The 24,441-nt window shown below is 39.1% G+C and overlaps 1 protein-coding gene across 2 annotated transcripts in view; it reads left to right on the forward strand.

The window, feature by feature from the left end:
- Nucleotides 1–21,688, forward strand: part of MYLK4 (myosin light chain kinase family member 4) — an 81,561-nt gene extending 59,873 nt beyond the window's left edge. The window contains exons 3-15 of one of the 2 annotated variants that reach the window (XM_027682614.1): nt 536–602; nt 1,099–1,645; nt 2,505–2,524; nt 5,276–5,381; nt 6,215–6,308; nt 7,322–7,431; nt 8,087–8,228; nt 10,546–10,616; nt 11,306–11,434; nt 11,953–12,105; nt 12,455–12,527; nt 14,132–14,207; nt 16,506–21,688. In XM_027682614.1, coding sequence (XP_027538415.1) covers nt 536–602; nt 1,099–1,645; nt 2,505–2,524; nt 5,276–5,381; nt 6,215–6,308; nt 7,322–7,431; nt 8,087–8,228; nt 10,546–10,616; nt 11,306–11,434; nt 11,953–12,105; nt 12,455–12,527; nt 14,132–14,179 — 1,560 coding nt within the window. In that variant the 3' untranslated portion in view covers nt 14,180–14,207; nt 16,506–21,688. Of the gene's footprint in view, nt 1–535; nt 603–1,098; nt 1,646–2,504; nt 2,525–5,275; nt 5,382–6,214; nt 6,309–7,321; nt 7,432–8,086; nt 8,229–10,545; nt 10,617–11,305; nt 11,435–11,952; nt 12,106–12,454; nt 12,528–14,131; nt 14,462–16,505 lie in introns of those variants that run through there. The other variant, XM_027682623.1, reaches the window with a different exon arrangement.
- Nucleotides 21,689–24,441: the final 2,753 nt, after the last annotated feature.

The raw sequence follows: 24,441 nt of genomic DNA on the forward strand, positions 1-24,441 counted from the left end.
AAAGGCTACAAAGCTGAACTTATGTCTTATATACTCCAATTCCTGGTTACTGTCTCGGTCAGCCCATAATAAATTGTTGCATCATTAAAAAAACCGTTACCAGATGTTGATTAACAGCAAGAAACCTTTTGATATCTGTCACTAAGACTGTTATCGAAGATTTTACTCAAATATTAGATATTCTGAGCTTTGGTTTAACCTAGTTTTTAACAGCAAAAGCTAGTGCAGGGCAACAGCTCATTTCTGGATGTTTCTTTCTTTTAGTCTCTGAGGTTCAGTCCTGATTTTTTCTGGGCTGTTTTTAAGCCAACACTGATGCTGATTACAACTGAGATAATTTCTGTTGCTTTACACTGGTACCAATTCAATCAGCTTGGTAGTGATTATAATAAGGAGACCATCATTTATAGAAAATGTGTGAATTACAACACAGAGTATTTGTATTTGACCCAAAAAAATCAGGTTGCAATTTCATGAGGACCAACCATATGTAAACTGTATACATTGATTAATATGTCAATTGCCTTTTCCACAGGTCATCAAAGAAAAGTTACATTTGAATGAAACAGAAACAAAAGAAAAGAAGCCACCAGATTCAACAGGTTGAACTATCTTTTTCTCTGATTGGTTTCTAGTTCCTATGAAATAGCACAAAAATAGCCATTACGTTCCTGAGCAAGCTCCAGTGAAGTTGTTTGGGTTACATGTATGCTCAACAGCATGAGTGAAAATTGTTGAAGCAACATCAATCTACTTTTCACATGCCTGTGCACAGGGTCTCAAACTCAAGCTCAAAAAAGTGCTTTGCCTGAGAAGTTTATTAACCTTGACTTGGCTGACAATAATTTTGAGTGACAAAAACATTTTCTAATGCTGTGTGTCAAAGGAAGCATTTGTGACCCATGACATCTCTGTTTTGAATAAGTAGTCTGCTCTTGCTTAGGAGATACTTGAACTGACCTCGACAGTGGAAGAGAAAAGCAAATGCCTAGTTCCAAATGCAACTAAATTTATGCTAAGTGTGCAGCCCTACTTTAATGTTGTTACTGACTATCAGAAAACCACTGACAGATTCCTTTGTAATCTCTTCACTTACAGAGGGGGCCATCCAGAAGAGCCAGTCCTGCTCTCAAGAAGAAGTTGATAAGCTCAATGAGGAGAATGCCAAGAGGGAAAGTTCTGTTCTGCTTGAAGTGGATCCTCCCAGATTTCATACTGAAGGATCAGAGAAGAAAGATGAAAGTTTGGCTTTCGAAAGTTATTACGAACATAGGAGAAACTCTGTTCAGGAAGAACAGAATATAGGAGAATATAGGAGAAACTCTGTTCAGGAAGAACAGAATATAGGAGAATATAGGAGAAACTCTGTTCAGGAGTCATTGGCTCCAGCAAAGCAGCAGGAAAAAGATGCTGTTGATGATGCTTGTCAAAGGCTAACTGTGCAAGAGATAGAGAGTGAGCCCCCAACAGATGAGGAGAGGAAGGAGGAACATCAGGTGCCTGGAGATGAACAACAAGAGGAGAGGGAGAATGAAGGGGTGGGAAACGCTGAAAAGAGCGAAAAAAGTGTTGAGGAACCACCAGCTCCTTCCCAAAAGGAAGATGAGGCAGAACAAAGCCATGATCAAGAGGCACCAGAGGGAAGGTAAGGCCTGAAGCTTATACTGCTCATTCTTAAGAGACCTATGCTTTAGAAAAATGTGTCATTCAAGTTTCAAATCAAAGTGGCTGGTTAATATAATTATTGTTGAAAATTTAGCCCAGTGCAGAAGCGAAAAATATGTTTATCTCTCTGATCTGAGTGAAATTATACTCTTAAAACAGACAGTCAAACAATCTACCATACACAGTATTAGCAGTGTGCTTTGGTTGTTTGCTTGGGTAATATTAGGAACATGGGTATTATGTTATGCTATTCTTTATCTCTGAGGACAATGCTCCCATTTTTCTGTTTATATACTGCAGTGTCTTATAACACATGAGCAAAATAAGGTTAGATTAGACCACTGGGAATTAGGCCATTGCCAACTGGGAATTAACTTATTGCAAAATGTAGTAACTTAAGGGATAACATAACGATGTCAAACTTGAAACTTGACCCAGACAATTAAACCGATAAATTTATTTGCTGTAATTCTTTCTTTGCTGCATTGATATGTAGCCCTTCAGGGATAAACAGGTTTCAGCTCTCAGGAACCTATAGGAACATAGTTAAATTCCAATACTCTTCCCTTGTTTTAAAGGTGAGATTGATAGCCAAATGTTAAGTTTAGAAGACTTCAGGTGAGAATTTCAGTAATTGAGAAATATTTTGCTGGCATGATTAATTTAGGGGCCATTTTTATTTCTCAAAGTGAATATTAAACCAGTTTATTTTACACCATGAAACAAAATAACGTAATGTTATTTGAATGCAATGTATGTGTAGGCATTTTTCACCTCTGTTTCTAAATTTGCTCTGCTTTAAGTGTATCCTGCACTAATGCCATGTTTTGTCCTTGCAGGTGTAAAAGCTGCGAAAAAGGTACAGGAAATTATAGTTCAATACTGAGCAGACCTGCCAATTTGAGCATAGCGGTAGCAGTAAGCATTGAGTGAATGATGAAGGTCTAATCGAAGATGATAACAAAAAGAGCAGGATAGTTGCAGAAAGCACTGATGACATATTTAAAACTATAGAAAGCTCCTAAAGGAAGTATCTTAAAGGCAAAACATTTAATTCCATGGGTATTACAGTGATGAACAGAGAGAGATATCTGTATAAGAGAATTATTTCATTATTTTAATTGTTAGGGGGAAAAGATGTGCATGGTAGCTCTGGCAGGAAACAGTTGTTTATGGACAATGTCCTAAGCTGATGAGAAATAACACAGTTCTGCTTGCTTCCATCTTAGAGGCTTCTGTTCTGTCAGAAATGATACACAATTAATTTGCTTCCGCCACAACGACTCCACTAATACTATCCTCTCTGCCTCTTCTTTTAACAAAAGAGCTAAGACTCCGAACTATAAAGTGGAGGGAGAAATTATATCATGCGTGGCAAAATTGTTTGACCTGTGGAAGTGCTGAGATTGTGTGTTAACAGGGAACCTGCAGTGCTCTGAAAAACCAGCTTGCTTATATTTTTACCATTGTAACATGAAGTGAGAACAACTACAGCCTATAAAGAAATACAGACTTTTGTGTGGAAGCCTGAGTGATGCTGTTGAACAGTCAGATAAATGGTGCTCAGGAACCAAACTCTGAAGCATGCTCATCATGGTGAGGCAGAGATTTCTAATATTAGATCTCCAGCTTGAGAATTTCAGTGCCTATCCCTGTATGTGAAATAGTGGCACATGAGAAGGGGGCCTGAAAGTTTTGAAGCTATTTGTGTGTGCATGTGCATGCATAGGACTCAGAATGAATTTCTTTGCTTTGGGAATGGGGGGAAAGTGCGGAAGGGAAACATTTGTTACATGTTTGTGTTAGGTTTGTGTAGCAAGAAACAGGAGATAGTGTACTAAAACTTTAAAATTTATAAACTGTCCTGAGCTCTGGCAAATTTTTAGGGATGGCATTAAGGTTAGAGTGTCTCTGCTGGAGCATCTTTGATCTGTAATAGGAGGTCATTCTTGAATAGGGAGAAATCCCCTCTGGTTTTCAGGAAAAAAAAATAGAAATTCTGTCGCTGGGAACATCTTGAAGGCAAAAACTTACATAGCTTTAAAAAGCAGACTGACCTCTTTAAAAGAACATTTCCTTGCCCAAAGTTGGGTAGCGGTTTGCAGCTGAGCTTTTATAAAGACATTTTCTTCTGTCACACATTCTGGAGCCCTTGGAATTTGTGTTGTTAGAGTCAAATTCTGCCTTAGGGTAGAGGTTTTCTTGGCATTTTGTGGGTCTTGGTAAGACACAAAGACCCATACTTAGGGTTGTGCAATTCAAACTCTGCAGAATCCCAAGTAGGTGGCAAACTTCCAGAAGCCCCAGCTTTTCACAATTCCTTGACCATGAACTAACTTCCTGACCATGTAAGTTATTAACGCTGTCAAAAAAAAATCTAGGTACACAGCTGGTCTCAAGGAAAAATGGACATTCACTGTGAATAAGGACAATCTACTGCTACATTAATGACCAAAGTGTTCCTGCCAGCTACATGCTGTCATGGGGTTTTTTGTTTGTGTTTTTGATCCTTTTCACTGGAGTAATGGATGGTTTTAAAATTGCTCAACAAGCCTCACACAAAAAGGAGCTGGCATTCCAAACCAGAGAGCTCATGTGGAAACACTGGGGCTGTAGCCCTCCCAAACAGTTGAAGAAGTATTTGTCACCTTGGTCAGCCAAAGGTCACTCTCAGGAATATCAATCAAATGAAAACCAACGTGGGTATGAAATTGAAGTCACAACACCCTGCAAAAAGTCCAAATTAGGCATGGAGGGCTGGTCTCCAGCAGGGATTTTGACATCAGGATGGCAGAAAGGTCCAGCATGTGGAGGTCCAGACAATAACACCAGAGACCTGCTGAAACTCCATAGCTGCTGCAGTGTGATGTCGGGAACACATCCCTTCTCTGTGCCCATCTTTACCTTTTATCTGTCATCCTTTTTTAAGGACAAAAATTTTTCAGAGCACCATGTGTCAGTTACCATGTGTTCTACCACACCAGATCCAGAACCATACTGGAAACCCTAAATGCTGTCTGCCAGGGCAAGACTTCCCCATGTGCATAAGCTCTAAATGTGATCTTTAAAGGTGATGACCCCACTGCAGAAAAGGACAAGTTGTGTCAATCGGTAGAGAAGAGGATTCTTCGCTGTGAACAGCAAAAGCTGGGAAATAGCCTTTCTTAGCTGGGTCTGGAGGAGAGTTCAGTTTCTCTTCTTACCCCACTGGAGAGTTACAGCACATGCTCACCTATTAACAGTACCCAAGGAGGAAAAAAATATTTAAAAAATCAGAGATAAGGCTGAGTTGCTGAGGTCCTTTGTGGGCACGAAGCTACACTGATACACCCTAGAGGTCTTTGCCTCTTCCTACTGTTGTGCAGAATATAACTTAATAAAGGAGTCCTTGTCTTAGTGTAGCTCCCAAACAACAACTTTTTTTTCTGAGCCAGAGTTTCTGAAAAAAACCCCTTCTTAAATAACAGAGAAAGACCTATCTATAAAGGTTGCAGTAAGTGTATTCAGTTCTTAAATGAACTTATCTGGGCAAAAGAGGAAATAAAATATGAGACAGACAAGCACTGCATGTGACCACTCATATGCTATCTGTCTGTTTTTTCTTTTGTAGATGATATTCCTACTCCACCAGCACCATTTGATCACCGGATTGTCTCAGCCAAAAGGGTGGGGATCAACAATTATTATAATGTCAATGAGGATGAAATTCTGGGAGGGTAAGTCAGACAAAGTAAATCAACTTGGAAAGCAAGGCATAAATTTGCAACCAAGCAGCCTGGGAGGTGAATAGAGGCAACATGCCCCACTAGATCCAAAGTCATGGAAGTCTCTATAGAGGGATGAAAAGAGGCGGCTGATTTTAGTGTGAGTGAATTTTGGCTAACTATTTGGCACCAGCAGACTTGGCCTGTGTTTGGTATTGTTCTAGGTTAGCAAGATGCCCTCAGGGTTTATGACAGGGCTCCTAAGATGCTGTAATACTTTACCTCACATTACAGCCAGCAGGACGTAGAGACACGTTGTAGTTTTCTTTCTCTCAGTGGGTCTCATCCCTGAAAACACATGCATTTTCAGATAGATTAGCAGGTTAATCTGACAGGCCATGTAATTCCTTGATCTCTCATGCTGACATTGTTTAGGATAGAGGGATATTGTAATTTTTGATGGCAGCGTGCTCTTGGGTAAGGCTTTGATTCTTCATGGAATCACAACCCTCCCATGGAGGAGAATAATGCGATGGAGAGAGGCAGATTGTGCGTGAGTCGTTATCCTTAGAGTATGTTGACTGCTCTGGGATTAGTCATTGCATGTTATGAGATGAGTATAGTGAATCATATAAGTGCGATATACCAGATAGAACAGTGTATGACTTTTGGTGTGCCTAAATAAATAGTAGCAAGTATAATCTACACAACAAAATAGCAACAATAGAGCAACTGAAATGGAATCCAGAAGGCAGAGGATAATTTATGTTGTTTATATTGCAGTTTACATTCAGAGTTGACACCAGTACCACTGGATGATTTTTTTTCCTCCTCCTTTTCTCTAGAGGGCGATTTGGGCAAGTGCACAAATGTGAAGAGAAAGCAACAGGTCTCAAGCTAGCAGCCAAAATTATAAAAGCAAAAGGTCCAAAACAGAAGGTTGGTAGAGTGTGATATTAGTCTTTTGTTCCCAAAGGGATCCCAACCTGTTCTTCAGCAACACAACAGACCATGACCAAGTGTCTCACAAGCCATGACACTCATAGGACCTGCTGGATTAGCATTGACTCTAGTGCTATTTCTCTTCTCCTTCAAGACTTCTATTAACTCTTTTTTTTTCTTTCTGCTGTTAATTCTATTAGCATTTTCTTTAATAGTAAAAACATTTGTCAGGCCTGAGACATAGCATATTCCCTCGCAAATGCACGGTAGCCTTTGCTGCAATGACTTGATGTCACTGTGGGGAATGCTGATAACAGGCAAGATCTGTGCTCCTGAAATCAACACAAATACAGATGAGAGGAATTAATCTGGTCTGTTTTGCAAACCTCCTGGCCATCTGTGGCTTGCTTTCTCATATCATGATGCATATCATCCTTTATGTGACAGCAGTGTCATTAATGGCATTCAGGAGTGGGATTTGTCTCAGCTGTGGCCAAGCTGATCAGAAAGAATCCCTTTGTAGTCAATGGAGAGAGACTGACACCATCACAGAATGATTCATCCCATCCTAAACTGCATGTCTAAAATAGCTGGTCTGAATGGAGGTACCATTCTCTCTCCTCTGATTACAAAGTTAGGTTTTGAGGACTGTCCTGGACTTTTCTTAGCCTGATTTTGTATACCTACAGCTGTTTGAACCAAGCCATTTTCTGCCTCTCTTTTTTCTTTACATCCCTGTGAACCCAACACTTGTCCAAGTGGGCTCTCTTCTTCCTTTTCCACCAAATAGCTTATTACTGAAGCAGTCCCGCACTCAAGCTCTGAGTTCAGTCTAGTAACCCCTATAGCCTTGATATCTACCACTGCAGGAGCAATCAAAGGAAAGCCCTGTGTTTGGTTGCCACAAGCAAATACATGAGGATAATGTATGTTTGCTTCAAACTATGTCCTGTTTCATGTAGCTTTCTTAGAAAAAAGGCATCTGAAGCAATACTCATGACACTTTACAGGATGAAGTTAAAAACGAAATCAATGTCATGAACCAGCTGAATCACGTGAACCTCATCCAGCTATATGATGCCTTTGAATCTAAAAATGACATTGTACTCGTCATGGAATAGTAAGTGTGTTTTCTTTCCCTTTCTGTCTTTACCACTTTTGCTAGAATTGTCAATTTCCTTCTTGCTTTCTCCTGAAATTAGAAATAGAACTTCTTACAGGAAAGAACATATGAAATATGTATTCAAGAACGACAGAAAAAAAAGGGAATTTAAGAGAAAGGTTTTCCCATCAGCCATTTATGCATTTTTTCCAGTGATGTGCCACATTACTGGTGGTGTAAAGCCACTGCTCCATTTGAAGATAGACCTGTGTTATATATCTTCTCTTTGGTTTATAATTTTAATTTGTGTCAGCTAAGAAACAAACTTCTCAGAATATCTCCAATTCTGGGAGGCAAATGAAGACATCTTACACCGAAGAGGAGCCTGATGTAGGTGTTGTGCCTAATCCTTATACTCAGTGCCTAAAAGGATAATCCTGGTTTTTATGCTGGTTTATAAGGCTAATTAGGCACAAAATGATTGCCTTAAATTCAATTTCAGAACCCAGATTTGGGAAAATTCAGATCAAGGTACAAGCTTATATTGTAGATCCATCTTACTGCACTTGACTGTCAATGATGAAAATAGTCAGTAGTGTAAATTCTGTATTAATCTAAGTGCATGGGATTGGATTTGGACTTGGTCACTGCTTTATTGTCTTTCTCTTCTCAGTGTGGAAGGAGGAGAGTTATTTGACCGAATTATTGATGAAAACTACAATTTGACAGAGATGGATACTATCTCATTCATAAAACAGATCTGCAAGGGAATTCAGTACATGCACCAAATGTACATTCTTCATTTGGATCTCAAGGTAGAGTATTGAGATGTATGTTTTGTGCAATGACAGATGTGGAAATTCTTATTCTTAATGGTAGACCATATAGCTTAGCAGATTCCTATGGCAGAAACAACAGAGGCCCTTATTCTACTTTCCTTATACCAATGCATATTTACTTTACCACATTGAGATCAGTTAAATTACTACAGGACTAAGTAAATTAGATGAGAATTCTGGTCATTTGTCATCAAGCCTTATAGTGCTTGACTTTTCCACAGGCTGATTTTACAGAAAGCCAGCAGCTGAGTACAAATACCTTACTGTTTTCAATTTCGACATTTGAATCTCAAATATTATTTAATTAGCAATGTGCAAATATTATTTAATTAGCAATTATCCCAATTTTTTACTATGCAGAAATCAAGACATGAGTGAGTGGAACTAAATTCAAGGGTCATTCAGGATCAGCATAGACCCCGCACAAGTTTCTGAGGACTACACTAAACTGCTGTAGTCATGAAAAAATAGCCAGATTAAGGGAAAGTGCATTAAAAAGTACTTGCTAAAATGAAAGAACTAAAAATAGTCAGTGGCTAATGTAACAAATACAGTATGTCTGTGTTGGATTAGTCAATAACTGCCAGTGTAGCTGAAAGCCCAGAGAAAGATGGCAGATGCTCTACTGTGTACTTAGTTAAATCTTCTGCTTAGTTATATGAACTACTTGACTATATACACAAAAAGTCTCCTCACTTTTCAAAAACAAATCCACCGGTTGCACATCCTTACTCTAGTTGACTGCAAATGGTTAACTATCACCCCTAAGAAAACATTTGTTGTTATTTTTCATTAAATTGTGTATTTAATCTGGCTTTCTCCCTTAGCACAAGTTTTTACTGAATAATAGAATTGTTTCTTACCTCTGTTTAGTGCAGGAATAAAATGGGATGATGGCTTTAGTTTTATGACCGCCTATAAACTTCCTAGTGATCCCTGAGCTTTACAACAAAGCAAAAAGAAACAAAAAGTGCACAAGATGGTTTTCTCTTTGGTGAGATTTTTATTATGGCTGCTGTTCTTGGCTTGTAATAACTGAGTTAATATAGCACATCCTTAATGTTGTTAGCATATATATTGTTGCAGTGGTTAAGCAAATGAGCAGATGCTTGTTGGGACCTGCTTCAGTAGCTGATCAATGACCAGACTCACTTTTCTCTTTTTAAACATCCAGTTACCTAGAAACCTGTCAAACAGAAGTTCACACGGTTCTTTGGGACATATTAATTATAATCTCGGAGATGGCACAGTTTTAATATGAGGTCAAACTGCTGACAAAAAGATACATATACAGTCCAAGAAATTAATCCCAGAAACCTCTTTTCACGTGCTCGCCAGCTACAGCTTCTCCCTTCTGTTTTGCTTGTTCATAGATTGCTGTCAGTAACAAATGAGTTTGGGAAAGAAAGCTTGAAATGGAAAGAAAATAATCTTGACCATAATCATCCAGGACTTCAGAAACTATGGACATATGGTGTTTAAAAGTCCTAATGTAAAATGAATTAGTAATGGTGACAAAGGTTAACTAATGTTTTAAGTGTTAAGGGCTGTTTTGTTTCAAAGAGGACTCACTGAGCAATAAGACAGAATAGCTATAAAAGTGCTGGCAATGAATATGAGACTGTATTTTAGGCATTTACGTTTCAAAGACAATTGGCCAAATCCGGTTCTCAGTCCCTTCTGTATGAATTTGCAGTAATTCTTGGAAGTTAAAGGATTCCTGCCGGGAAAGTGAAGAGTAGCATTTGGCCCTACGAAAATCCAGAGGGTTTTAACCTATGAATCCTATCTTTTGCTAAAATGTCTGAGAAAAGCATAAAGTTGATGTGACTAGCTTAATATATTAATGTTCAATCTGACAGAACGTCTGTGAACTCAGAAACATAAAGCTGTAAGATAAATTTCAAAGCCCAACAAATTCTATTTTTTTTTAAATCAGTGTCATCTTATTAAGGTCTGTTAAATCCCAGTGACAGCATTCTGAAACCCCTCTTTGGAAGTCTACTTTCCCTGTCCCCCTCACCCTAATGTGTTCTTTATCTGAACTGCTGCCTTACGTTAAGTTGAAAAGCCATGGAGAGGAAAAAGCAGTTGCAAAGCACAGAATGCACAGCTCCAATGGCTGTGTGACAGCAAGGGGGCTACCCATGCAGAGAAATCTTAACAAGGAGGAAAGCAAATGTGCTTAGAAGATATTTACTCTGTTTTTAGTGTTTTTCTCCCTACAGTTTGCTAAAAGTCCAGCTTTTCATACTCATTAAAGTGCATTTTTTTCTTTTGTTTCTCTTGGCAGCCTGAGAATATCCTGTGTGTGAACCGAGAGGCAAATCAAATAAAAATTATTGATTTTGGATTGGCAAGAAGGTACATGCATGTGTTTTCACTAATCATGAATGGATTAGGAAACAATGGAAAAAATATTGCATCTCTACAATTATGTATTTCATTAATAATGGCCTTCTACTCTTGTTAGGACAAATTAATTTTTTCTTTTAGCAAGGGATATCTTTTAATATGGAGTGTTTGGAGCTGAGTGGAAAAAATTTGTTCTGAAGCCTTTTTCAGGTATATGGTTGAAAGAGGACTGATTCTGACTAAGCAGGCATAAAATTATTTTGGAACAGCTAAAATGGACAAAACCAGTAGTACGTCTTGTCTAGTCTCTTGTCTGCGATATTAAGAGATTCTTCAAAGGAGAGTGTAACGTACCATCAAGGGCTGTTAAAATATATCCCATGCTATATCACTTTCTAGTTTAATTAGGTGCCATAACCTCAGTGAAGGATTTACTGGTTAAAAATTTCATGCCTATGATATGGAGAAGTCCCAAAAGGATGGTAAAAGCTGCTCTTAGAAGTCCTTGAAATATAAATTTCTTCCTTTTTATAGCAGTTGCATTTTGCCTTAGTATGATATAAAGCTTGCAAACTGTTTTCATTCGATATGTGGATATACTTCTTTTACTTTGTACCATTGTCTGTCCTTGTTTTCCTACTGAATTTCCTTCCAGAATTCCTTTAATAAGACCTGTAATTGATGTTCCCATTTCCTAGATATAAACCCAGGGAAAAGCTTCGAGTCAACTTTGGGACTCCAGAATTTCTTGCTCCTGAAGTTGTGAATTATGAGTTTGTCTCTTTTCCTACAGACATGTGGAGTTTAGGAGTCATTGCTTATATGCTGTAAGTAGGATTCAGTATCTGCTTTGTACGCTGTTTCTAGGTTGAACTGTGTAAGTCACCCAAGTTTGCTGCTATACTGGTAGGTTGAAAAAATCTGAACTCAAGATAGGAAATGTAGACTTCTTTCCAAATTCCATATTGAGCAATCTCTCCTCTTTTCAATTGCCATGAGCTTTTCTTCTTTGTTTCATTGCATATCCCTCATTAGTGTTTGAGCATCACACTTCCAGAAAAATGTAAACTGCTTGGTAAATTCCCAGTGGGTAGTGCAAGAGTGGTCAGAGGCCTGGAAAATATGACCTACCATGAAAGACAGTAATGATTGGTTTATTAGAGAAGAAGGGTAATTATTTAGACACGTAAATAGATGAAAAATGGGAATGATCTGGGGACCTTCTTAGACAATAGCATTTTGCAAGACAGGCCAGTAGGGACAGAACAATCATAGGTAGCACACTGGAGATCATGTACAGGAAGGGGAAAGACAGGAGAAGTGAACATATTTCTTCTAACTTCAGCCTCAGTGGATTGTCTCCTTTTTTGGGTGATGATGACAACGAGACCCTCAACAATATCCTGGCCTGTAGCTGGGATTTTGAAGAAGAGGAATTTCGAAGTGTTTCTGATGAGGCCAAAGATTTCATCTCAAAGCTTCTCATCAAGGAAAAATGGTATATAATCCCTATATCTTTGAAATGTGTGTTCCATGCCATCATGACACAGCTGTGTCATTAGTGCTGCTCCTTTGCAGAACTAATATGACTTAAGTTTTTTATGTCCACGTAGAATATTATAATGCCACTTCATTGGTGTTGTTCATTGTATCCATAAAATGCTCTGAAGTTACCTGAATATATTTTTTCTGTGAAACAAAACTTAATTCATGTATTAGCTGTCATCTGGCACTGTGTTCTGAAATGACAGCATTGCATGATGGCAGAACACATGACCTGTAGCAGATAACTGCTGAACTGTAAGATTCGGGGGAAAACTCTTAATAGCATTCTGGTTTTCCTTTAGCTGGAGATTAAGTGCAACTGCTGCCTTAAGACACCCATGGTTAACAGACCACGAGCTCCACTACAGACTCCAGGTCCCTAAATTTAAATATCCTTGTGCACCTGCTGTTGCCCTCTTGTGTTGCCACATCACTATTTGCTTTGACATTTTCCTTAACTTCCTCTGAGTCTTTGTTGCTGATTCATTTCTTGCCATTGTGAGGTACATGTGCCTCCTTGCTTTTTTTTAGCTGTTTCAATTTGCATGCTCACACTTGCTCATCAATTCTTGCACGTCTGGGAAGAAATATAAGATCATGCAAAGCTGTGCGTTGCTGAGTGGATCTATTTCTTAGCAAAATAAGAGTATTTACAAAATGAACACTGAATTACCATATGAAAAGGATTTTCCAGCTGGGGATGATTCTTATTCCTGCTTTGAAGATCCTTTCAGGCTCTCCTGAAGTTCCACATAAGTCTAATTTCATCCTATCTCTTCCCAAGGGATACCTTTCCCAACAGAGCTTGGAATTTCACCTTGTGCATCTCTTAGTACTTAAGAGCCTTCTTGCCCTTCAGATGTAGCCAGCTTTGTGGGCAGCACAAAAGACGAAGTTGTTTGTTCAAGCAAACAATTCAGTTGGTTTGAGTTGGAGGATCAACAAGATTTTAAATCACTTTGGTTATTCCCATGTTAGGTAGTCAGTAATTTTTTTTGAGATTTATACTGTCGGTGACCTTGCTGTCGGCTGTTTCTGTGAGTCCACTCTGTGGTTCAGTGGTTTGCAAGGGGATAATTTTAATCAGGTTTCAGAATTTTTACAGCATTTGAAGTGCAATATTCACTTCCTCCTTTGCAGGCAAAGCACACTGATGTTAAATAAAATGACTACTATGTTGCCGAGGATGTATATGTCAAGGTGCCTTTTGATATACAGCAATCATTAAGAATTAATAGATAATATTACTAATTAGCAAAATAATGTTATTGAAATAAGAGCAAAGATTATGATGATAGGCAGTGGTAGCTCTGCTGATGAGGTGGTGTGGGTTCTGGGCAGGATGGACTGAATAGTGCCTTGACAGCTCTGTCCTTGCAACACGTTCCTGTTATACAGAGTAAGGATAACCAGAATGACTATAAAACAGAATATAATAAAAGAATATTCCAATTGTCATTGAAATTTTGTTTTCTTTATAATCTCCCAAAACAGTAATGTCTATGAGATTACTAGAAGATTTATAAGTGTGTGTGCACAGTAAAAATAGGAGAGTTTGTCACAGATAATATCTCTTCAGAGATATCCTCCTCAGATATCCTATGAAAGCCATAGCATACAATTTGTCTCCTTTAGTTGGGCTCCAGTGAAGCTCTGATTTCTGCAATATGGGGAATAGAGTCTTTTCCAAATGCTGCAAGAACACAAGCTAGGCTGTGTTGCTTCCTATCACCAATTTTTTTCTCAGGGAAACCCTACCCTAATACAAACCTTACAACCCATGTTGTCCTTTGTATCTTCTCCCCTAGTATTTTTTATTCATATTTCTTGTGCTTTGCAAGATAGCTTCACTAAACATCTGATGTTGCAGTGTTTTTCTGCCATTACCTTAACTAGAGGTAAGATGTGACTGATCTTCAATTAATGCTCTAATTATGGTATCTTTCTTTTTTTTTGTTGTCGTTTTTCTTTTCCCTTAGAAAAAGGCTAAAGGTCACTGTGTGTCTCAAGCACCCCTGGCTCAATAACCTTTCTGAAAGAGCTGCCAAACAGAAGGTTTGTTTCAGGTCCCAAGTGTTTCTTCAGATGTAAGTGCTGTAGCCCTGCAGAAGGGATCAGTGGGCAGCCAACAACCTTGCATAGTCCAAAGTGCAGGGTCGAAACTGTATTCACCATCACCATCCCTACTTCTGTCTGGAAATCATTCAAAATGTAAACTGGCCCTATCACTTATACCAAGTAACAGTAATGTGCAAAAAAATTAATGTGTATGAAGCCATATGTGCTGCAAACCCTGACCATTTTAGAGGGAATGGTTATGCTCCCGCTGGCTCTCATGGGGCAGGATTTCACCCAATAATTTTTCAGTGTTGAAAGCTTTCAGGTTTTCATGCTGTGGTTAGAAGTATAGTTTAAAAAGGGTAGAAATATGAAAAGTAATAACTTTTTAGCAGAGGCACGGGCCAGACCCTCAGGGCAGCTCCACTAACTGTAACAAAATCAAAGCAAGGTGTCCCCTAAAAGAGACTGCTCCACACTTCTGAGGACCCACTTCTAACAGGGCACTTATCTTCCCTTTTAGCAACCCAAACAATTTTGACAGAGCATCTCTCTCTCTCTGTCCTTTTTCCTGGCTCCTTGTCTTTGCCCTTTCATTAACAAACACTTCATTAGTGGTTCTCAAACTAGCTTGGTTGCCTCCCCCCCGGGTATCAGGGCGTCTCAAGTCTGCTCTCATGTTCTGTCTCTGGTTTTTGACCAAAGTGTATTCACTCAGCCATTTTAAAATCAGGCTACCTCAGGTGGTGCAGTATCTCCATAAACCAGAACACGAATTCCCACAGCCACTTTTAGCAAGCACCACAGAACTTGGTGCCTCTGTACCAGGACCATGAGAACCACTCAGAGGTTCTGGGCAAAACGTAGCGGAGGGTCAAGATGTGAATTAGACTGAGAACACACACATACACTGTAAAACCACTTCCTTTTAGTAGTGTGTCACAAGTAACAACAGGATGCCAAAATAATAGTAGTCTACCTTTCACCACAAGCGAGTTTTTGCTGGTGCCATTATCCATCATCTGCTTGGTAAGCAAGTGATGTGTTGGGTTTTTTTGCAACAAGTTTTGTCCAGAAACATGTGCAAAAGAGTGTATTGTGAGAGGCTGGAATTTTTTTTCTGTTTTGACTGAGTAAGATTAGAAAAGATTTTATACAGTGCAGTGTAGTAACACAGAAGTTAATAATCTTTAAACCTCAGGGACTTGAAGCTGCCTTTCCATCATACAGTGGAGACCAGTAAGGACTAAGGTGTCATGATTATATCCTATTTGCTCTCTGAAGTCATATAACTTCCTGATATGGTAGTATCTGAGCATCAACTTCTGTAGTGGAAATCCAGTGGGAATTAATATCTCTTTGTGATTTTCAGTATTTGTTCTCACTTCACTGGTGCTGAGACAGATTCTATCAAGGTTTGGTCCGCTCACATGTGTGCTTCTACACAGTGGTTTTCTAATCAAGTTTCCCTGACCTGTTGTAAGACTAGTGTTTTTATATGTATTTCCCATTTCAAGACACTACCTTGTGTCAACAAGCACAGCAATAAAATGGCGAAAATTCTCCTTCTCTAATGCAGGAAGCACTGTATTGCACAATTTTCTATTACAACCAAAGTCAACTCTGAGGTAAATTGACAGTCCAAAAGCGGTCAAAATTATTTTTAAATAAACTTTTAATAGCTTTGTAACATAGTAACCTACCCATGATCTAACTTGCAGGAAAATCTGGTTTTGGCTTTAGCGGTGTTATTTCCTCTGTGTGTGTTTTTCTTTTTGGAGTTTATTTGAGCTTACTTAATGAGTGGATCTAAAGTCATAGAAGTTTTTAAAGAATAGTCATAGCATATTTTTAAAGAATCCCTTTAGCTATTTTTGTCAGGCAACTTGTATAGTTACCACATTTAACCCGAAATAATGTACTCAAGTGCCAGTTGATTTAGACCTGGCATTATAAATGCTTGCAGTGGTAACACAAATAAATGGAGAGGTTTGCAGCATGCCTTTTCACGCTGTGATCTGTATGACAAGAGAGGCAAAAAAGCAGAGTAGCTGCATTTCAAGAGAGATCTCCAGGATCAATTCTCCACTTAACAAAAAGGCCTTGTCTTTATAACGTTGTATAAAAGATTTCACAAAAAAGTGGCTGCAAGAATCCTTTGTAAGCAAGAAGCTTCAGCGCTGCTTACTTTTCTTTATGCACAAAGAAACCACCATGTGGTTGTTCTAGAACACTTAACCAAATAAAAAAATACACTGCTGAATTAACTGGATTCTTGTTTTATTTATTTTGCAGAAAAGTTGCTGTGTGGTTGCTGCTGCTAAGAGATTTGAAAATATCAGCAGTCTTGGTGCTTTACCCCCCTGCCATGACTGAGACTTCTCCTAAATGGACCAACAGCACTTTAGTTGCAGGACAGCAACTAAAGGACAACAAGTCCCAGAATTGAGGAGCTGCTTCTTCTCTATTCAGCTGTTGAAAGAAGGAAAATATTTCTCCAGGTTGTAGGAAGGTGTTTCTTCTGGAGCAGCATGTTCTCCATGTCTTGGAGTGCTACATTAGCTTGGTTTCATGAACTTTGCTCTATCTAGTCTTATATCTTCATTTACTTATCAAAGGCTTCCTAAAGTCCAAATTATCGGAAAATTAACTGTTCCTCATCTCAGCCCAGAAGGAAGTCTGTCACTACGTTATATCTGTAGCCAAGGTTGATTTGAAACCAGAGTCAAATAATTCTGGGGGAGAAAATTGCAGCAAATTTAAAGCTGCCTTATGTGGAAGATTTGAAGTTTGTTTTTCCTATCACACTAAAATGAGTTAAGGATTAGCTCAACCATAGTTAAAGCCATGTAAATATGACACCAGTGGAAGTGAGAAATGAGGCTTTCCTTGCATGTAGGTGAATTTGCTGCATCTGTGATATGGTACATTTCAGGATTTTTTAGCCTGATGAATTACTGCTTGCTTTAAATACACTTGGATTAATTAAACAAGAAACAGAACAAGGCACTATTCACTTGTACCCATGCAAACTCTGTTCTCCAATATGCAAGTATAATTCAGAGTTATTTTAACAGTGGTGATTTTATAGCAACTAATCTGTTTAATGCTAATATGACTGATTAGGACCATTGGCAAAGAGGAGAGTCAGTGCTTTGCTCATTATAACCTCTGAGTATAGGCCCAAATGAAAATCCACTGTTTTTCTGAAGTTTTCTTATCTTGCTTCCAAGCCTTTCTGACTCTTAACTAGGTAAAAAACTGGGACTCAGAACTGCTGAATTCTTTACCTGAGATTGTTTGAATGTGGCCCATCATTAAGTGAATCTGAGCCTTAGTTTCCTAGTTCTGAGGTTAAAATAATGAGACTTATTCCCTGCTCTATATGGCTTTCTTACTGATTGGTTTCAGAACTACATGAATGCAAATGATAGTGAGTATTTTATTCAATGATGCTGATATATTGTGGTACCTTTAGATTTTCTTTGTTTAACCCAATTCTAATCAAACTACATCTTAACATAGCTATCTCTATATATTTATCTATATACTTCATATGTTTATATATTTAAATTCTGTCTTTTTAAAAGGGGATCAACAAAAAGGACAAAACAGTATTATTCATCACCACCCAATGATTGGTTTTCACACCTTTGTACTTTCTGGATAGCATTCATATTGAAATAAAAGGGCCCATTAGTGGGACATAGTGGCCATCACATTCTCTACAGACAGTTCCATACAATGTTTTAAAGCCATTGTAGTAGATCTCTTTAGACTGTTCCTCTAAATGAATAGGGCTTCTTATAATTGTGAAATCTTAGAAATGCTGATGTGTTGTACTAGTGGTTGCAAATGCATGAGACCCATTACTGCTATCACACATTGACACACCATGTAACTTTTATACACTGTAGAGCACTGCCACCTTCAAGTCCTCATCTGTAGTCTTAACTAAAGTAAGCTTTGACAGGGAGAAATTGGAGTTTATTTAGGAAAAGGCTGAGTAGTCTCAAAGCAAGAAAACGAGCATATAATTTTTAGGTAGAAACTGGGCTGCTTGTTTTCAGTCACAATTTATGTTTGCCTGTAAAAAATAAATAGAAAAGCTACCTTTCTGTTAGGTCTGGAGTTCCCACTCCTGTTCATTGTAGCTTTTTGTCCAGTAAACAACTCGATGATCAGACTAAAATGCAGCAAACCACTTTGGAATGACAGGATCTCATGATGCACTTTAGTGCCAGTATTGTAGGATTGGGCTGGGACTTTGTTTGTCCTGTGGTATATTTTACATCGATATGAATAAATTGCTTGTAATTTTGAATCTTTTTCAAATTTTTTTATACTAAAATAACAGTGTGACTACAGTCTTTTCTACTTGTTGCTCAGTTGAATTAAGGGGATTTATCATTTGTGGATATATACATCTGAGTAGTAATTAAGAGCTTAGTGCCATGAAGATCAGCCCAGTGTTAGAGTGTACTGTGCTGAGTCAACCATAAATCCTCCAGGAGCCCTAGGAGAACATGGCCTCTGTTAAGCACAGTGCTCTTGAGAAACAGGCACATGTGGGAGGGTGGAATAGCTGGATGTATTTCCCTCACATTGAGAAGTTAGGCCCTTTGACAAGGCATGTGTTGAAGAGAGGACACCTCACTAGCTTCTGGCTTGTGAAATGGGGCAGTGTGCTTACATAGTCAAGGCATTAACTTTCATTCTCAATAACATGGATAATGATGGTCCCACTCTAGAGTCATATCTGTAAACTGCCCCACTGTTTCATCCTTGGAACAGCTCTTGCAGCGGGGCGTGAGGTTGAGGGGGGGACAGTTGAAGGAGTTTGGACTGAGGAAGTCTCTACAGTGACTGAAGGTGCCATTTGGTGCCCAGGGTTAAACACAAGCATGGGCCTGCAGGTGTACAGTGGAAAGAATCCCAAGTGCACTTCTTATTGCCCTATAGACTCTGGATCTGCAGCACTGAATCAGAAAGGAGGTGCATTACCAAAATTCTTATTGTTATTAAGGGTAAAAAATTTATACTGCTGTGTAATCATCACTGCTATGTATTGCGATGTGCCTGAGAGAAATGTTTCCAGACAGGTTCATTCGTATCTTGTATCCACCTCAGTAAGAGGAAGAACTTCTTTACATTGAAGGTAGCAGGGCACTTGAACAGGCTGCCCGGGGAGGTCGTTGAGTCTCCCTCCCTGGAGACATTCAAACCCCACCTGGATGCATTCCTGCTCTAGGTGGCCCTGCCTTGGCAGGGGCATTGGACTGGATGATCTCCAAAGGTCCCTTCCAACCCTAACAATTCTGTGATCTTTTCTGGCTGTTGTAATTTTAGTTAGATAATTACTTGACACAGCTTCTTTTTAATGGCTTTCTAATTCTGTCTCATTGGACTTTGAGCAGCATGCTGTTTTGTGTGTGTGTGTGCGTGTGTGCAAGTTTGATTTTGGTTCTGTTTTACTTTGCCCTATCCCTGGAAACATTCAAGGTTGAGTTGGATAGGGCTTTGAGCACCTGATTTAGTAGAAGATGTCATTGCTCATTGCAGGAAGGTTGGACTAGATGATCTTTAAAGGTCCCTTCCAACACAAACTATTCTATGATTCTATGATTTTATGATTTAAATGTGTTCTGTAATGACTAATAACTAAAGCCTTCTGTGTTAAATTATTGTTTTGACACATCATTATTTATTTTCTACTAGGTAATAATAATAAGGTACCTAGGTTCTATTAAGTCACCTGCATCTGTGTGAGTTTGCTTATAATAATCTTTTTATGTATTGGCTTATGTGGTTGCATTTGGAGGCTGTGAATTACTGTGCTTGTGAGCAGGTTTGTGGGTGAAAGGCACTGTACTAATGTTGTTACTCCATTTAGTTGAATATCCACAGACAGTCAGAGATGACTGCAGATAACTCAAGAATGATATAGAAACATCAATTGTGGTGGAAGGGATAAAATGCCAAGATGCAGTCTTTGTTTTGCGTACACCATAGTATTCTTCCTGACATGTAAAAATTAAAGGCCGTATCATGGGAACATGACAGCTATCACCTGACTCCCATAAAAATTAACATACTGTTATTCCCATTCCTATAGATACAGGGGATATACTAGATACAAGATATACTAGAGTAGTCTAACATTGACATCAGGATTAGAAGCAAAAAGGCAGAAGATGGGACACTACTGGTTTTCCAACTCTTTTTATATGTTGTACATTGTAGAGGTTATGAAATGGGTGAAAACTTTTACTGCAGAAAGATGTCCATACTATTATGTCTATGTTTGCGAGCACCTGCAGCCAGTCACTCCTCTGGTACTCTCACCAACTGCATAAGCAGCTGGCAACTTGGGATAATCCACTCTGGAGACTACAAAAGGAGTTACTTTTTAATTTTATTTTCATATTCCTTCTAATGTTAGAAACTGAATAAAGTTAAAGCCAAACTAAATACTGCTATAGCTTGATTCCAAGCAGGAATAACAGTGCAGCTCTACAGAATTAAATAAAGGAAGTAGTAGATCCACCTTTTGTGATGTGAGTAGTACAAGAGCCCAGTTTAACTTCCCTGCCTCCCTGCCAAAAAAAAATCTACTTTGCACCAATCCTGATCAGTAAAAATGAAAAAGAACCTTAATTTTTTTAGCAGGTAAGGAATCTCAATCAAGAGACAGTTTTTCTGCAGTGGTTAAATTGCTGCAGTAAGAGTCAAGGTATTTTAGCATTTTGAATTTACACTACAAATCACCGTCGGTCTCTTTCAGCAAAATGTCCCTCACCGACAGGAGCTGTGAGAAAAGAAGGTGTTTGTCAGCTCTTTTCCACTAATGGAGACCTGGAAGCATTGCATGCCCTTCCCCTAGACCCACCAGTGAGCAGGACAGTTCTTAGCTTGGGAACTTTTAATGTGTGATAGCAATGGAAGTTTTGCACCCACAGCAGTGATAAATGAATGAGCATTGATGCTTCTTACTCCTTCCAGGAGGATGATGCATCGTCATGTACTACTTTTATCATCACCGATAAATACTTGTTCTTGTATCTCCTGTGAATAAAACTAAACACTACATGAATCCATTTAGGGACGTTAGACTGTTTCACCTTCCATGAAGGCTTGGTAGCTGAACAACTAACTACCTGTCAAACTTAGATGACAATTGGTAGAGATAACACTTTGTAAATATGTTTTTTAGCTATGTCCATAGAGTTAGTGATCACATTTTGGTGTGGCAGAACTAATGTTTGTGTACCTCACAGCAACTTCCTTTGAATTTAAGTGACAGGTGTGTGGCAACTACATCACGAAGCGCGTGGATTTTCATGTACCTTATCACTTTGGTTTGAATATCTGGTTTTGTAGATTAACTCATGTATCTCTGGTATGTGTTCTTTTGTGAAAACATGAAGTAATCTTGTAAAAAGATGACTGAGGAATAAATGCAGATTTTGTTTACTCCAGAGTTTTTGTTTGTTGTATTTAATATGTTTGTCATTTATACTAGTGACAGAAAGAACCGTGAGCTTTTCCCCAAGTGCTCTCTCTAGATACATGAAGAGTAATTTCAATTGAAACAAATATACCTAAGCCAAAGGTAGACTCAGGCTCACAGCTTGTACTCACCCCCTGTAAGAAAGCCTCCGCTCTCTCTGCAAATAACGGGGACTTGAGGTGCTCTCGACTGCAGTCGTGATCTAAATCCTTAAGATCAGGTCACTAAGAAAGAAAGAAGAAATTGCTGAAATTTCTGGTGCCTGGTCAATTAAGGTGGACCTGATGTCCTTTTCTCCCTAAATTGTCACACTTGCACCATTGCCTTATTATTCAGTATTGCTGTCTGGGGGATTCACTTTTACCTTACCCCATCTAGGAGTTCACTGACTAACAAAACAGTCTGAAATCAGAATGAATGTTTCCCGCAGAGTTAAATCAACCTTCAATTGAGCTGGCTAGTGAAAAAATAAAGAGCAAGAGCAGGAAGCAACCTCTGACTAGCACTGGCTTATATTCTGTAAGTAACACTTTTTCTGCCTGGTTTATCTCTACCTCTGGTTGCAGCTCATAAGACATTCACCATACTTGAGAAACAACTTTAGCTTCTTACACTGGAAAACTCCCATTCAATATCAGCCTGTATTTGACAAACCTGAAGTTTGCAGATGTAAGACCTAAGCATACAAGATGACACCCTCCTGATTAAGCTGTAAGTTAAATCAACCAAAGAGTTGCATTCATCCCCTGGGGAGCTCAGTGCTCCTGGGCCAATATGGAACAAAGCCATCACAATCCAGTTGGCAGAGCTTGGGGGCTGGAGGAATCAACAAGAGAACAATTTTACAGTAGCTGAGCACAGGACATGCAGCTGCTGCCCCTTTACCCCTGCTCAAGACAGCCCCAAGACCGCCAGCCATTTCAACAGTGCCATGTTGGTTAGCCGAGGCAAAGCCCATTCCGGTAGGTAAGAGATTTCCCTTCCAATACGCAGGCTGCAAAATATTCATACAAAGGCTTTGTTTCTTCCTTCTGGAAAATGTATTCTAGCGGGGTCCCTAATGTGGTCAGTGCTGGCAGCGACGCTGAGCTGCTGGGAATGTGGCATTGTGTGTCTGTCTGCATGGGGCCCTGATGAATTCAGTAGGTATCTGAAAATCTTTTGGGGTGACAGCCCAGAATAAGTTCCTATGCATGACCAGACCTTATACATTTGCTCTTCATTTGCCTTTTTTGAAACCAGTTACTGTGTTTAAGTTTTCAGTGCCTTTGACCCTGGTGTAGGAGTTTTTGTCCATAAAATATTAACATCTGTGCTTTGTAGCTGTTGAGGAAGATTTTGCCATAGTACCTTGGTCCTCCCAACAGCTCCTGCTGAATGCATGCCACTGGAGAAAATAAAATAAATGGGGATAAAATAATGCTCAGCTCCCTGTAAGTGTCTGTAAAGCAACTCCACATTTTTAAGATGTGTTCACTAAGTTCATGTGGTTAAAAGTATGTTGGCTACAGGAAAAAAATCCAACAAGGGATATTCATAATTCTTCATTAATTAATAGTCAGCCCTTTTTCTCCCCCAATTATTTCAAACACCTGCTCACAGTAAATTTCCTTTGCAATTTTTTAATGCTACTCTAATATTACCCAGAACTTGGAAACATACACTAAGGTTCTCCTATTTTTAATTATTTTCAAATTAATTTTAATTTTCTGAATATTTTCAGTGCTGCCCATTCGTTCAATAAAACTGAATTTTAATTTCAATTTTTTTTTCCTTAAAGACCTCCTAAAGTTTCCAGAGAAACTTTATGGGCTGTTTTAATGAAAGCTTTTGGAAAAGGGACTGGAGATTTCAAAATTCCCCCCCAAAAAAGGGGGTGGGAGAAATCCCTTAATCGGGTGACTCACATCTCTTGCATACAGTAGGTGTTCATCCAGGAGCAAAACCATCTTGGAGTGCAGGCTAGTGACGTGTATGGGGGCAAGGGACCAGATCCTTTTTGGCTCTGAGTGACTGCAGGGAGAAGTGAGGGTGCCTGGCCATGGACAGGATCAAGCTCTCATAGCTCCAGGCTATGGCATTAGTAGGCCTACTCTAAACCTTGCAGAAAGCAAGGAGCACATTCACCCTTTTTGGATTGGGATGTAAATCAATGAAAGCTTTGGCAGGGAGTGCAGCATATGGGGATCTGACCCCACTGTTGGTGATGGGACTAACTGCATAGGGAGGCAGTACTGGAGGGTTTGCTCTATGAGCAAATGTTTTCAGGCTCTTCTAGGTTTAGGGTCATCACCCCCAGCAGCGCCTCTCTGAGGCTGTGTCTACCCTCAGGCTTCCAGCTTGTGCCCATCATCAGTGGGTGCACAACAAACATCTTTGCTACCATCACGAATCAGATGTGAAGCTGTCTCCAGGGCTCAACATACTGTTGCCTCTTGGGGACACAAAGCTATTATTGTGGCAGAGATGAGGAAGAAAAGGTGAAAGTTGTTATTTTCTAGAGCTGTCCACTCTTTACCAGCTGATTGAAACACATGTTGTCTCTTTCCTTTAGGTGCCCAATCACTGTTTCATAAACTCTTATCTTTGTCTATCTCTATAACTTATGTAGGTGTGACATCTGACCACTGAAAACAGGTCTGGCGAAGAACCTTCAGGATGACCTCAGTCCTTCAATAACATGAGTATTTTCACAGAGAGGGTACCAAGACATCCCTGCTC

Source organism: Neopelma chrysocephalum, unplaced genomic scaffold (assembly GCF_003984885.1).
Source record: "Neopelma chrysocephalum unplaced genomic scaffold, ASM398488v2 Primary Assembly neopelma1_22b, whole genome shotgun sequence".
NCBI classification, from domain to species: domain Eukaryota; kingdom Metazoa; phylum Chordata; class Aves; order Passeriformes; family Pipridae; genus Neopelma; species Neopelma chrysocephalum.